The sequence below is a fragment of the Echinops telfairi genome, unplaced genomic scaffold (genome assembly GCF_000313985.2).
Source record: "Echinops telfairi isolate 266 unplaced genomic scaffold, ASM31398v2 ScPeMD7_5;HRSCAF=22, whole genome shotgun sequence".
Lineage (NCBI taxonomy): Eukaryota > Metazoa > Chordata > Mammalia > Afrosoricida > Tenrecidae > Echinops > Echinops telfairi.
The window spans coordinates 15,221,993-15,233,587 of NW_022103901.1; the positions used below are offsets into that span (position 1 = coordinate 15,221,993).

General features: G+C 54.8%; 1 protein-coding gene across 1 annotated transcript in view; it reads right to left on the reverse strand.

Annotated features, from left to right (window-relative positions):
* The window catches only part of ITGAL (integrin subunit alpha L), a 46,418-nt gene that overhangs the window by 14,910 nt on the left and 19,913 nt on the right, over positions 1-11,595 (reverse strand). The window contains exons 12-21 of the mRNA XM_045285583.1: positions 10,350-10,501; positions 9,846-9,983; positions 9,030-9,227; positions 8,755-8,885; positions 7,231-7,388; positions 6,979-7,130; positions 4,163-4,252; positions 2,052-2,114; positions 1,883-1,956; positions 1,447-1,588 (exon numbers count right to left, since the gene is read on the reverse strand). Coding sequence (XP_045141518.1) covers positions 1,447-1,588; positions 1,883-1,956; positions 2,052-2,114; positions 4,163-4,252; positions 6,979-7,130; positions 7,231-7,388; positions 8,755-8,885; positions 9,030-9,227; positions 9,846-9,983; positions 10,350-10,501 — 1,298 coding nt within the window. The remainder of the gene's footprint in view (positions 1-1,446; positions 1,589-1,882; positions 1,957-2,051; positions 2,115-4,162; positions 4,253-6,978; positions 7,131-7,230; positions 7,389-8,754; positions 8,886-9,029; positions 9,228-9,845; positions 9,984-10,349; positions 10,502-11,595) is intronic.

The window sequence follows — 11,595 nt, forward strand, 5'->3', positions numbered from 1 at the left end:
CCAGAGAGATGCACAGCTTGAAGCCCTCAGGGGCAGCTCTCCCTGCCCTGTCCGTCCTGTGAGGCAGACCTGACCACATGGCAGTGGGTTGGGCTGGGTTTTGAGAGCCCGGGCTTGACCCTAGGTTGAACATTGTCACCCCACTTCATCCTCATCACTGGCTTGTGGGGGAAGAGGTGTCCCCCTCCAATGAGAGACTCAGGGAGATCGAGTGACTTCCCCAGGTCTCACAACGGTATGGCGAGAATCTGGTAGGGACTGGGGCCTGGATCTGTTTACCGCTAGCTCTCAAGTCCCTCTTCCCGATGTCCCTTGCCCTCGAAGAAGCACTCATTGCTGCCTCTAAGAAACATCCCTGACCACAAGGGCCGCGCGAGATATGATGGAGCCTGGGAACAGCAGGCTGCAAAACGTGGACAGAACCCCGGGTGAGGCACGGACCATCCACGAATGAAGACAGACACGGGCCACAGAGACAGGCAACACCGCGCGCCCCTGCGTATGGAGACAGGGGAGTCCGAGGACAGCCCCCAACTATTAAGAGCAGCAGGGGCCGAGGGGCGGAAGCATGGCTGACTGTGTTCTCCTTGAAGCTTCTCCCGGGGCCCTGGTGGTGTTGCGTGGGCTCCGTGTTCGGCTGCTCACCATGAAGTCAGTGGTTCAAAGCCGCCAGCCGTGCCTCGGGAGAAAGACGAGGCTTCGACTGCCGTGGAAACCCACAGTCTGGGAAACCCACAGGCCGTTCTGCGCTGACCTCTAGGAGCACTGTGAGCCCGAGTGGACTCCACCGCAGGGAGTCCAGTGGGCTCGCTTCTCCGTCATTTTCAAGGTTCCCTGGTGACGGCGGCGGGGGCATTGCTCTGACGGTCAAGAGGCGAACAAACTCCCTGCCCCTAAGACGGTTCCAACTCAGAGCGACCCTACTGGACAGGCCGGAGCGGCTCCTGTGGGCTTCCCAGACAGCCACTCATCATAGAGGTAGAAAGCCTGGTCTTTCTCTCGAGCACCGGCAGGTGGTTTCAAACTGCTGACCTTGGGATCGACACAACCCCGGAGCCACCGGGGCTCCACCCTCCCATCACGGTCATTTGAAGCAGACAAGCCACGTTCCCAACAATCCAGGCCTTCCCCGTGACCCGTGGTTCTCGTGACCAGGGAGGGACCAGGTTTCACTCCTCCAGGGCAGGTGCTTTCTTGATCATGTGCGTGCCATCTGGCCCACAGTCTCTTCCACGTCTTTTCAGGTGACCCTCTCCCTACTCTGTGCGTAGGGTCACCCAACCTCTACTACACGCAGGCCAGATGGGGCCACTGGACACAAGGGCCCCGAAATCCAGTAGCCACCCGAAGGTGTGGGCTCTGCCCGCTGCTTGTGCTCAGAGCGCAGTGGAGGCTGCCCTGCCTGGGCAGGGGGTGCCGGTGGGAGGGCACTGCCTTCCGGCTCACCTTCAGCATCTCCACTTTGCGGAAGGACAGTCCCCGAGGGAAGCTCAGGCCCAGGAGAGCCCAGTAAGCATCTTCTCCCCGGTTTCTCAAGGTCAGCTCTACGGACAGGCTGGCAGAGGGGGTCAGACGCAGACCTTCGGATCTGGGGAGATCAGGGAACCGTTCTGGGGTCAAGAAGAGGGGGGGACTTGGGGGGCCAGAAGGATCTGTTAGGGCCAGAGGGAACTACACAGCAAGCGAGCGCCTGAGGGTCCTGACGGGCATTCCGCCAGGCTGGTGCCAGTCCTGTTTCTCAGGAGGAGATGGAGCCCAGAGACGGGCACCAGCACCCCCTGACCATGCAGCCAGGGGATGAGGTGGGGAGTGCAGGTCTTCTCAGGCCGCAGCAGCCGCCTCAATGAAACACAGGGGTGGGACACCACGGCGCCGCACTGACCTGGCCGGGGAGAAAGACAGCTCCAGGTCTGCCTCACACTTCTTGTCTTCACCACAGTTCTTTTCAAAGGGGATCTGGAGGACCGAGGAGAAAACCCTAAGAGGGCTGGGCCCAGAACCCCGGAGGGTTCCTGTGCCCGGTGTCTCTGCCTGGCCCGCACCCCTCTCACCTCCTTCGTCTCCAAGTGTGGGGAGGGTCTCAGGATGGGCCGTGAGCGCATGTCCTTGCCCTGCTGTGCAGAGAGGGGTGGGAGGGCAGGGGGACAGGAGAGAGGGCTTGAGGTCATGGGGTTCATGGAGAAGGGCGGGTGAGAGGGGCTCAGGGCAGGCCCCACTCTCCAGCCTCCGTCTCAGCCCAGCAGTTGGGGCAGCCTTCCTGTCTGGGGCAGCTCCCCGAGCCATGGCAGCTATGGGTGTCTCAGCCCCTCTTCTGGGCAGAAGAGCTGGGCGCTGGGGGAGCAGGTTCCAACAGCCCCTCCCACCCGTGGCTTCTTTTCTTTCCGTGGCTGAAGCCCCTTGCTCCCCAGTCTCGGAGCTCATCTGTCCACCGATCGTTCTCCTCTGAGCCATCTCCCACCCCCACCCCCCACCCCCAGGCTCACCCTCACCTGTCAGAGCAAGGTCAATGCTTCCCAACATTTCTGCTCTGCTCTAGACTCGACCTCGGGCGGGCGGGGTATACACTGGGTACACACGCGTGCACACACTGGACATGCAGTCCCCCTTCCAACACGGGGGCAGGAAGGTGCAGGCATTTAGGACTGAGGGATGAAGGGCCTCATGCGGAGGCGAGTACAGGTACCTCAAGAGCACGTCACGTCGAGGGGACCCTACCCCAGAAACGGTCCCCTAAAGAAATGCTCTATCCCCCCCACATGCACTAAGCCTCCGGGGAACCCCCTCTGACCACACTGAGGGGTGTGAACGGCTACCCTCTCACATGGGGCACCTTGTAGAGCCGACTGTGGTGGGGCAGTGAGGTCAAAATGTAATGCCTTAGCACGTGTCTCCCTTTTGATCCATTTTAAAGTTGTTTCAGTTAAAAAAAAAATTGACGGGGAAATACACGTGGATGAAGCTTCCAGTGGCCCCCCTGTGATCAAAGACCGGGATGGGAACATCCTTGCTGTCCTGCAGAACGCCCCAGGAAGTGGATTATCGCAGATGCAATTTGCCTAAAATTGAACCCTGATCATTTGATCTCTCTTTCGATCTGTGCTAAATCTGTTCTGGTTTTTAGTGTTTTCTCCTTGCTTTTCGATCGCGGTTTCTCCTCTGTTTTATTTTCTTGTTGTTGGTTTCGTTGTGGATGATTTGGGGTATGATTTTTGTATAGGAAAACCAGGAGAGGTAACTCTACAGAGACAGTCACTAGATGAATAGTTCCTTGGGGAGGGGGGTCTGGAAGGGAAAGTGGGGTGGGGGAGAGAATGAGGAGCCAAGAACACCAGTACAAGAAAGAAGAAAATGTTCTAAGATTGACTGTGGTAATGATTGTACAACTCTTGTTAACAGGATTGGACTGCTGAATTGTATGATAGGTGAATTTCATGTCACTCAAACTGTTTTAAGGAATGGAACAGGGGGAAAAAGGAGACCGAGAGAAAATGTTATCTCACCAGAGACTCAAGGATGTGTGGGAGGGAGCTGGCTGAAGAGACAGAGAGTAAGGTATGCAGGGGCCACGCACCTGGAGCAGTGGGGTGCTCTGACTGGGTCCAGGCCCCCCTGGGCCTTGGAAGGCATGCTAGGGAGAGGGAACTTAATCCTGAGTGACGGGGACCAGGGGAGGGCTTTACAGGTGGTGAGTGTTTGGTATTAGAAAGACTGCAGCCTCCGGACTCCTCCTTGTGAGGTTGGGGTGCTGGAAGCCCCCTGCTGACTGCTCGTCACCCACCCTCCGCATTCCCACCCACGCTTCCCACCTCCAGCTTCTAGGCCAGCATCCAGAGACACGAAGACTGTAATCAGTGTCCTGGAATTGTACCTGTAGAAATGGTTGAGTTGGCCAGTGTTTTGTCGGGTGTATTTTTACCGTAATAAAACCAACGAGCAACCAAACACACTGTGCCAACCTCCTGTGGTGCACGGAGTTCCTTCACGCAGCCTTTTGTCTTTGGGAAAACCAACCGCTTGAGAGATTTGCCCTTCAATTCTGAGCAGTTGCCCTCATTTGCCACTCAGGGGTTTGGTCTTTTTGCCCAGGGTGTCCTACTGCCCCTGTTCCCTGCCCCCACCCCCCACCCCCATTCTACAGCTACAGCCCTGCCAGCCTTCTTACCGCCTGACGGTCCCTTGGTATCCCCTCCTCCTCCCAAAGTGAGAAATTGAGGGAGACGTTGATGGGAGAGATGAGGTCTTGGATGCATACCTGAGGGTGATAGAAGAAGATTACCTGTGTCAGGAGGACTTTGATGAGACGTGTGCCCGTGGGAAACTAACACTTAGGAAAATGTGGCATGGACTCTAGTCCCTGACTTAGAACAGAGGGAATCTGGAAAGCTGGTCTTCCACAGTAGGAAAGCCACCACGTTGGTAAGTTCGAGGTAAAGTCCAAGTACATGATCTTGCTTTAAATATCATTCCCATGATTCTCCCCTAACAGCTGTGCTGCCTTAAAGGGAGCACATGGTTGATTTTATCTCCCTGCAGAAGCAGACATCCTGTTCTCTCCTCCCCCCTCATGCCTTCCCCCAATGCAGGCATTAGGTCCCCTCACCTGTGAGCTCAGGGACTTTACAGTGCCGACCACCCACCTCGGTGACGTATATAACTACTGAATATGCATGTCTTATAGCAACCTATATATATCCCAAGACAGTAAAGACGCTCTCTCCTGCTCTCTCTTCTCCCACCTCTACGTGGACCACCGAGGGGGGCAGAGGTGAGCATGCTACCATGACATGTGTCTGACTCCTTTATTTTATTCTCTCTCCTATCCTCTCTGACTTTACTGTCACCTGTATGTGTTATCCCCGTGCAATTGTGCCTGCGGACCCCTCGGTTGTTAGAGGCTGGTTTCCACTGACCGTGGGCCTTGTTCACATTTCAATGGCGACGAAATTCCAGATCTTAGCTGCCTGGGCTCTTACCAGTAGTGGGGATTGTAATAATAGCTACAGTTCACCACTTCTCAGGGGTTCAAGAAGATACTCAGCGTGGCTTCTCAGCACAGACTGTCACTCCTCAGTGCCAAGTCCCGGGAGGTGCCGGACTTCATTGACAATACTTTTCTCCATCGAGCTCTAATGGCAGCCATTAGCACTCAACGAATGTTTGCAAAAAGAATATTCTAGAATAATTAGAGAATCCTCGTTCTGAGTATTAGTGCCTTGAGAACATGAGCTGTTCTCAAGATGAGAGTGGAGTCTCCGTCTTCTCTCTGTTTTTTTTTGGCACTGTAGGCGCACTCAAATGTATTGCACTAAAGTTTCCACCCACCCAACCCACCAGGGAGGGATGAGTGTGAGCCACACGATGTCTAGAGAACTAGGCAGTGACGGGGTCAGGACTTGAACCCACATCTACTCCAAACTCCGAGGTTCTCCCACTGTGTCATACTGCCTTCTTCTCCAGCAAATGGATGTTCAGATGTCTGAAATCATGTTTGGAAGTAAGGCGGGGAGGGGCAGAAGAGATCAGAGGGCATTGGACGGAGCCATGAATTACGAATGAAATAAGATTCGTTGGGAGTGTATAACTGTGGAAATTTGCAATAGCTATATGGGGATTCATTAAACTACTCCATCCCCTCCCACTTCTGTGTATATTTGAAATTTCCCAACATAAAATGTTTCAAACAAGTTTCAAAAATCATAGGCCACAGTGTTATGCTTGGTCTCATATGGACTATTTAAGAGACCAGAATGACTTTGTATCACTTCTGTTTTCATACAGGACTGTCACCACGCAAGGTGAATCTGAAAGGTTCAACAGTCATTGAAACTCAGGTTTAAAAAACCCTTTCTGGGGCGGGTGTTAATAATAAAGGATCATTTATACTTGGCAAAGAATGGTTCAGCATCTTGGCTGAATACTCTGTGTAAGTGAACATTCTGTAGTTACTAAAACTAGGAAGGAGCCCTGGTGGTGGAGTGGGTTATGTGCTGGGCTGCTACCCACTCAAGGTCAGCAGTTCGAAACCACCAGCCGCTCCGAGGGAGAAAAATGAGGCTTTCCGAGTTGGAAGCCTTGTAAAGAGTTGCAGTGTGGGAAAATCCACAGGGGTGGTGCTACCCTGTTCTACGGGGTCACCATGAGTCAGAATTGACGTGGTGGCAGCTACTTGGTTCTCAGTGTGGGTGACTTAGAGTGACCCTGCAGGACCTAGTAGAACTGTCCACACCTTAGGGAAACAACACACCTAGGGAAGCTGCGCCAACAGCGCTTACATAGGATGTGTGAAAAAGCCGTAAATAGTTTACAGTCAAAATCATGTTCGAGTTGCAGGCTGTGGTTCTCAACCTGTGGGTCGGGACCCCTTTGGGGATCCAACAGCCCTTTCACAGTGGTCGCCTAAGACTATCGCAAAACACGTATTGTCGATGGTCTTAGGAAGGAAGACACCACTCCTCTATCGTCTCCAGGCGGTCCGCCTACATGCAGATTACACCCGCCTAGAGTACCCGGCATGAAGACTGTTCCCCGTGCTACACCATGCTTCAAGACAAAATGTCATATATTTGTCATGAGAAATAAATAGTTCACAATATAGAATGACATCTTGTTTTTGTGATTCATCACCATGCTTTCCTGATGTTCGGTTTGTAACCCTGAAGATACATCCTGCCTATCAGATATTGACATGACGACCGATCCATCACAGCAGCAAAATGACAGCGATGAAGTAGCAACGAAAATAATGTTATGGTGGAGGGGTCACCGCCACAGGCGGAACTGTCTGAAAGGGTTGCAGCATGAAGAAGCTTGAGAACCGCTGGCCCAGAGGAAAGCAGACGCACGGCAGTAAGTCCTGCACCCTCAATGCTACAGGGGAGGGAATGTTCTTCCAAGAGCGGGGGAGTGGCGGCCCCCCAGCATGCATGCCTGGCACCCAGCGCCTCTGCCCCGTCCTCAGTAGCAGAGCCCGCTCCTTACCGGGAAGTGAAACCAGAAACTGAAGCAGGACTGGTCTGGGGTGAGAGCCGTATTCCTGTTGAGCATCGACCTCCCCCCGGGGAACAGCCCCCGGCTCCTGGTCCGATGCCCATCCAGCTGCAGGGTGTAGGTGAGATTGACGACCAGGGGCCCTGGGCAGGGTCAGAAGGGCAGAGGTAAACAGAGGAGGGCCCTGAGCCATTAACCAGAGGAGGGGTGGGCAGGGGCTGTAGGGAGCCAAACCGCGCTGACCTCGGAACTGGGGGACGAGAGACTTGACCTGGAAACAGGTGGTGATGTTCACCCCTTCCTTCTTCCCTCCGGAGGAGGGGGAGCATTCCACTTCGTGCACCGGGATCTCAGCCGGAGAGTAAGCCATGGAAGTGACGATGTCCACCACCGGCCGGGAGCTGCGGGGCAGAAACAAGCATGGCCTTGACCTCTACCTCCGCAGGAGCCAAGGTGCACTGCTCTGGGCCCTCTCACAGCGCCAGGGCCCAGAGCCATCTCTGTTCTAAAGCAGGCTTCAAAGTCGATACTTCCTCCCAATAGTCGCAGCAATTACCCACGACGGTTCCCCTCTCCACCCTAGTGTCCTCCGAGCCACTTCCCTCTGAGAGTCTTGCAAAGAGAAGTCATCTGGACTCTAGGGATGGCACATGACACTTAAATAAAATCCAAACGTTCACTGCCCGTGCCCCGTTGGCTGCCTGTGAAATCTCAGCTCCCTAGTTCCAGCCACAATGGGGTACTCGGTTCTCGGAACACGTCGCACTCCCCCATATGATGTCATGGGAACCCCGGTGTCGCAGTGCTTAGGTATTGGGGTATTAACTATAAGGTCAGCAGTTCGAAACGACCAGGCAGCTCCGAGGGAGAAAGGTGAGGCTTTCTACTCCTATAAAGAGGGACAGTCTTGGGAACTGATATCAAAGAGATCAAGAAGAAAGAAAATGTTTTGAAACTGATGGTGGTAGCAATTGTACAATCAGGCGTGATCTATTTGCATTATGGAGTGTCGTGACATCCCATTGAAATGATGAATAATAATCGTCAAAAGAGTCACAGATTTGGAAGCTCACAAGGCCTGTCCTACAGGGTTGCTGTGAGTCGGCATTGACTCGATGGGAATGAGTTTGGCTTCGGTTTACCTGATGGCACCTGTTGCTCCCAACAGTTCTAAGATGTGGGGGAGGCAGAGGATGCCCCTAGGGTTTCCGGGAGGAGGAAACTCAGGTCTGGAGAAGCTACGTGACTAGAGAAAGATCGTTCAACTGTGAATGGCAGGGCTTCCCACTGGCTCCAGGTCACCAGGTCCTAGGGCCCTGTCTTCATGCATGACACATAGTGCTTCTCCGGGCAGGTTCAGTGTCAGGTGCTGTTCTTAGCTGCCAGCAAGTCCGTTCGTAGGCATCGTGATCGTATAGGTAACCGAGGGGAGCCCTGCTAAGTCCTGTGACATCCCGGCCACTCTTCTCACGGTTAAACCCATGGTGGCAGTCACTGTGGCACTCCATCTTGTCTTCCTCTTTTTCTCGGACCCTCTATCAAGCATGAGGCCCGTCTCCAGGGCCTGGTGTGAGGTAGGCTTGGGCTAATCCCAGTTCTGCCTCTGACCAGCACCTGTGCAAGGTGGAGTGAGACAGGTAGCCCCGGAGAAGGAGAGCCTCGCTCACAGGATGAGGAAAGACCAGATGAGCCTAGGACGCTAGTGCCTCGCTCAAAAGGGTGGCAGCTGAAGTGACCCACGGATCAGGGTCAGAAGGCCCGTCTCACCTCAGTACGATCACCTGACCCTCAGCCCCCACGGCCACATCCGGCAGACCGTCCCCGCCGAGGTCCTTCCCTCCGTGGATGGAGCGTCCGAACCACTGAATTCCTGAGAACACCTGGGTCCCCTTTATTCGCTGAAACAACGAAACGTAAAGTCAGGCCAAGCTGGGGGAGGACGGGCTGAAGGAAGGGGAGAAGCAGGCTGGAGGGTGAGGCTGGGCTTGGGGGCCCCGAGGGGTCTGGATCTGGGTCTATGATTGGCAGGCAGGGTACTTCACCTGGCTCGGCTGGGGGCTGAGCCCACCAGGCTGCCCGTTGAAGATGTACAGAGCCCCCTGCTCCTCCAGGGGGGCTCCCACAGCGACATCCATCAGGCGATCCCCATTGATGTCCGAAAGGGCGGCGATGGCTGCTCCAAACCGCCCCAGGGGGTAGCCAGGGGCCCCCTGCAGCTCCAAGACCGCTTTGAACCCCAGCTGGGAGGGAACCAAGAGACGGGTCACTCCACACCCAACCCACTCAGCCATCGCCACCAGAATGTGGTCTGTGTGACGGTGAGGAAGACGAACAAAATCCAAAGTGGCGCCGCCGTTCAGTGCCACTTCCATCAGTGGGACCTGGCGGCTTTGGAAAGCGCCCTCCTCTTGCTGAGCCTCAGGGCCCCCTCCTTCTGAAACCTGCAGTGCCTTTGAAGGTGACTGAGAGGGTCCAATGAGGTTGAGATCCATGCAAACCCACCACAACCATTGTGTTGGTTCTACTTCCTAGTCACCCCACAGGGCAGCGTAGAACTGCTCGGCCGGGTTTCCCCGGCTGGTGGGTCCAAACCGCTGACCAAGGAGTGACCAGTGATGCCATCGGGGCTCATTCAAATGAGGTTAGATATACAGACATATAAAAGGGTGGGACTGGGGCTTGCCCAGAGTCCATTCCTAGTGAGAATTCTCTACTGCTGGTCTGCGGTTCTAAACGTTTGATTGAACACACGATCCAACCTGACAAGTTTTTTTCCAGAACAACTGGGACCCGAATGGGCCCAGGAACCTGCTTCTTCCACCGCCTTGACTCACTGTCCTCTGACTCAATGTCCCCACCTGTTTTCTCTGGTGGACGAACACGCGGCCTCCTCTCTGGTCCCCGTAGAACAGCGGGGCTCCAATCAGCAGCAGCTCTGTCTGCCCATCTTGGTCCATATCAAGGCCACACAGCTCCCCACCAAAATAAGAGCCAATCTGTAGAAAGAGCAATACGTTGGCGGAAGAAGAGCCCGGAATCTCAGAAGACGGCACGCCACCTCCCTCGCTATCAGCTGAAGCCATTCCATCTTCTAGCCCCTGCGAATGTCGATCCAAATCCTGGCTCCACCCTTTCAGGAGCCTATAGGAACAGGACAGGTTGAGCTCTTTGCCGTTCAGTTCTGGCAACCAGAACCTGGCAACGATTAAGCCTCCCTCCGAGGTCTCTGGGAGAAGCCAACGCAGTCGTGTTTGTACAGCACTTAAGCCAGGCGGTAAGAGGGTGAGTGGGCACAGGATGGCAGGGACGACGGTGAAGGCTGCGTAGCCCCTGGTCTGCACATGTCCCTTGGCTGTGCTCACCTGAGTGCCATCAATTTTTTGGACCTGGCTCCAGTTTCCTCTGCCCTCTGGCTCTTGGAACAGCAGCACCTGCCCCACATGCTGGTACCGGGGGGCTCCCACTGCCAGCAGTGACCTGTTCTCCTGAGAGGGCAGCCAGGTCACGGAGTAACCTGAGGAGCAAGAGAGTCAGGGAGTCGGAGGGAGGAACACAATGGATATTGAGAGAAGGCAAAACTCAAAGGGAAAGGATGAGAGGTCCTGGGAGGGTAGGCTGGTGACAGAGGTCCTCTGAGACCGCCAGGAGACCGCCCCCTAAGACAAGGAGCCACCAGCTGTGAGCGGCTCGGCCTGCACCCCTGGAAGAGGCAGCCACACACCACAGGACAAACGGGGTGCTCCTCTCTGGGGCTCAGTCAGCCGGTGAGAGAGGCTACGTGAACAGAATATGTTGTTTTTCCATACTAAAATAAACCACTGGTAGATCAGTAAGACGATTCTAGAGCTTGTATAAATATTTTAAACCCCAAATATGGGTTATTGGTGGTGACTAGGCAGGCGAGAGAAGTGAGGACACAGTGCTTAGGGGCCACTGATCTCAGGGTGATGGGCAACAAATGAGGCGTGACGATGTTGGAAGGACACGCCGAGCATACTGATGTCACCACATTGTCACGTGACGAGGGTGACACGCAACTGTTTTGCTCGTTGTATGTTTACCACGGACTAAGTCCAAGAAACAACTGCAAGAGAAGGGAACCCCCTTTGACGCCTAATGGCACCCCTGCAGCCGGTCTTCACACTTCACCCCCACCTGGGACAGGGGCTCTCTCCCACCCTGGGCCCCACACTGCAAACAACCTCAGGACATGCCGTAAGCAACTGGAGCAGGGACTGGGTTCATACCAAGGACCCCCCAGTAGGAATGTTCTGATGCCTGGGTCCCATCTGATTTACCCTGCTTTGAGCAATTGAATGTGAGTGAGGGGAGAAAGGGGGTGGGGGCAGGGGAGTGAGAGGGGAGATCTCCAACACCTATGCCCAGGAGACTGCAGCACCAGCTGCTCACCCATCAGCTGTTTCAAAGGAGAAAGAGGAAGCCTTCTTCTGTTCCTGTACAGATTTCCAGCCTTGGGGACCCACAAGGGATGGCTCCACTGCTCCACGTGGGGGGCTACGAGGTGGAATTGACCCAAGGCGGTGAGCTTTGGTTTGTTTTACTTTGTTTTCAGTCTTTTATATATGTGAGAGGAAGGGCATCGAGACC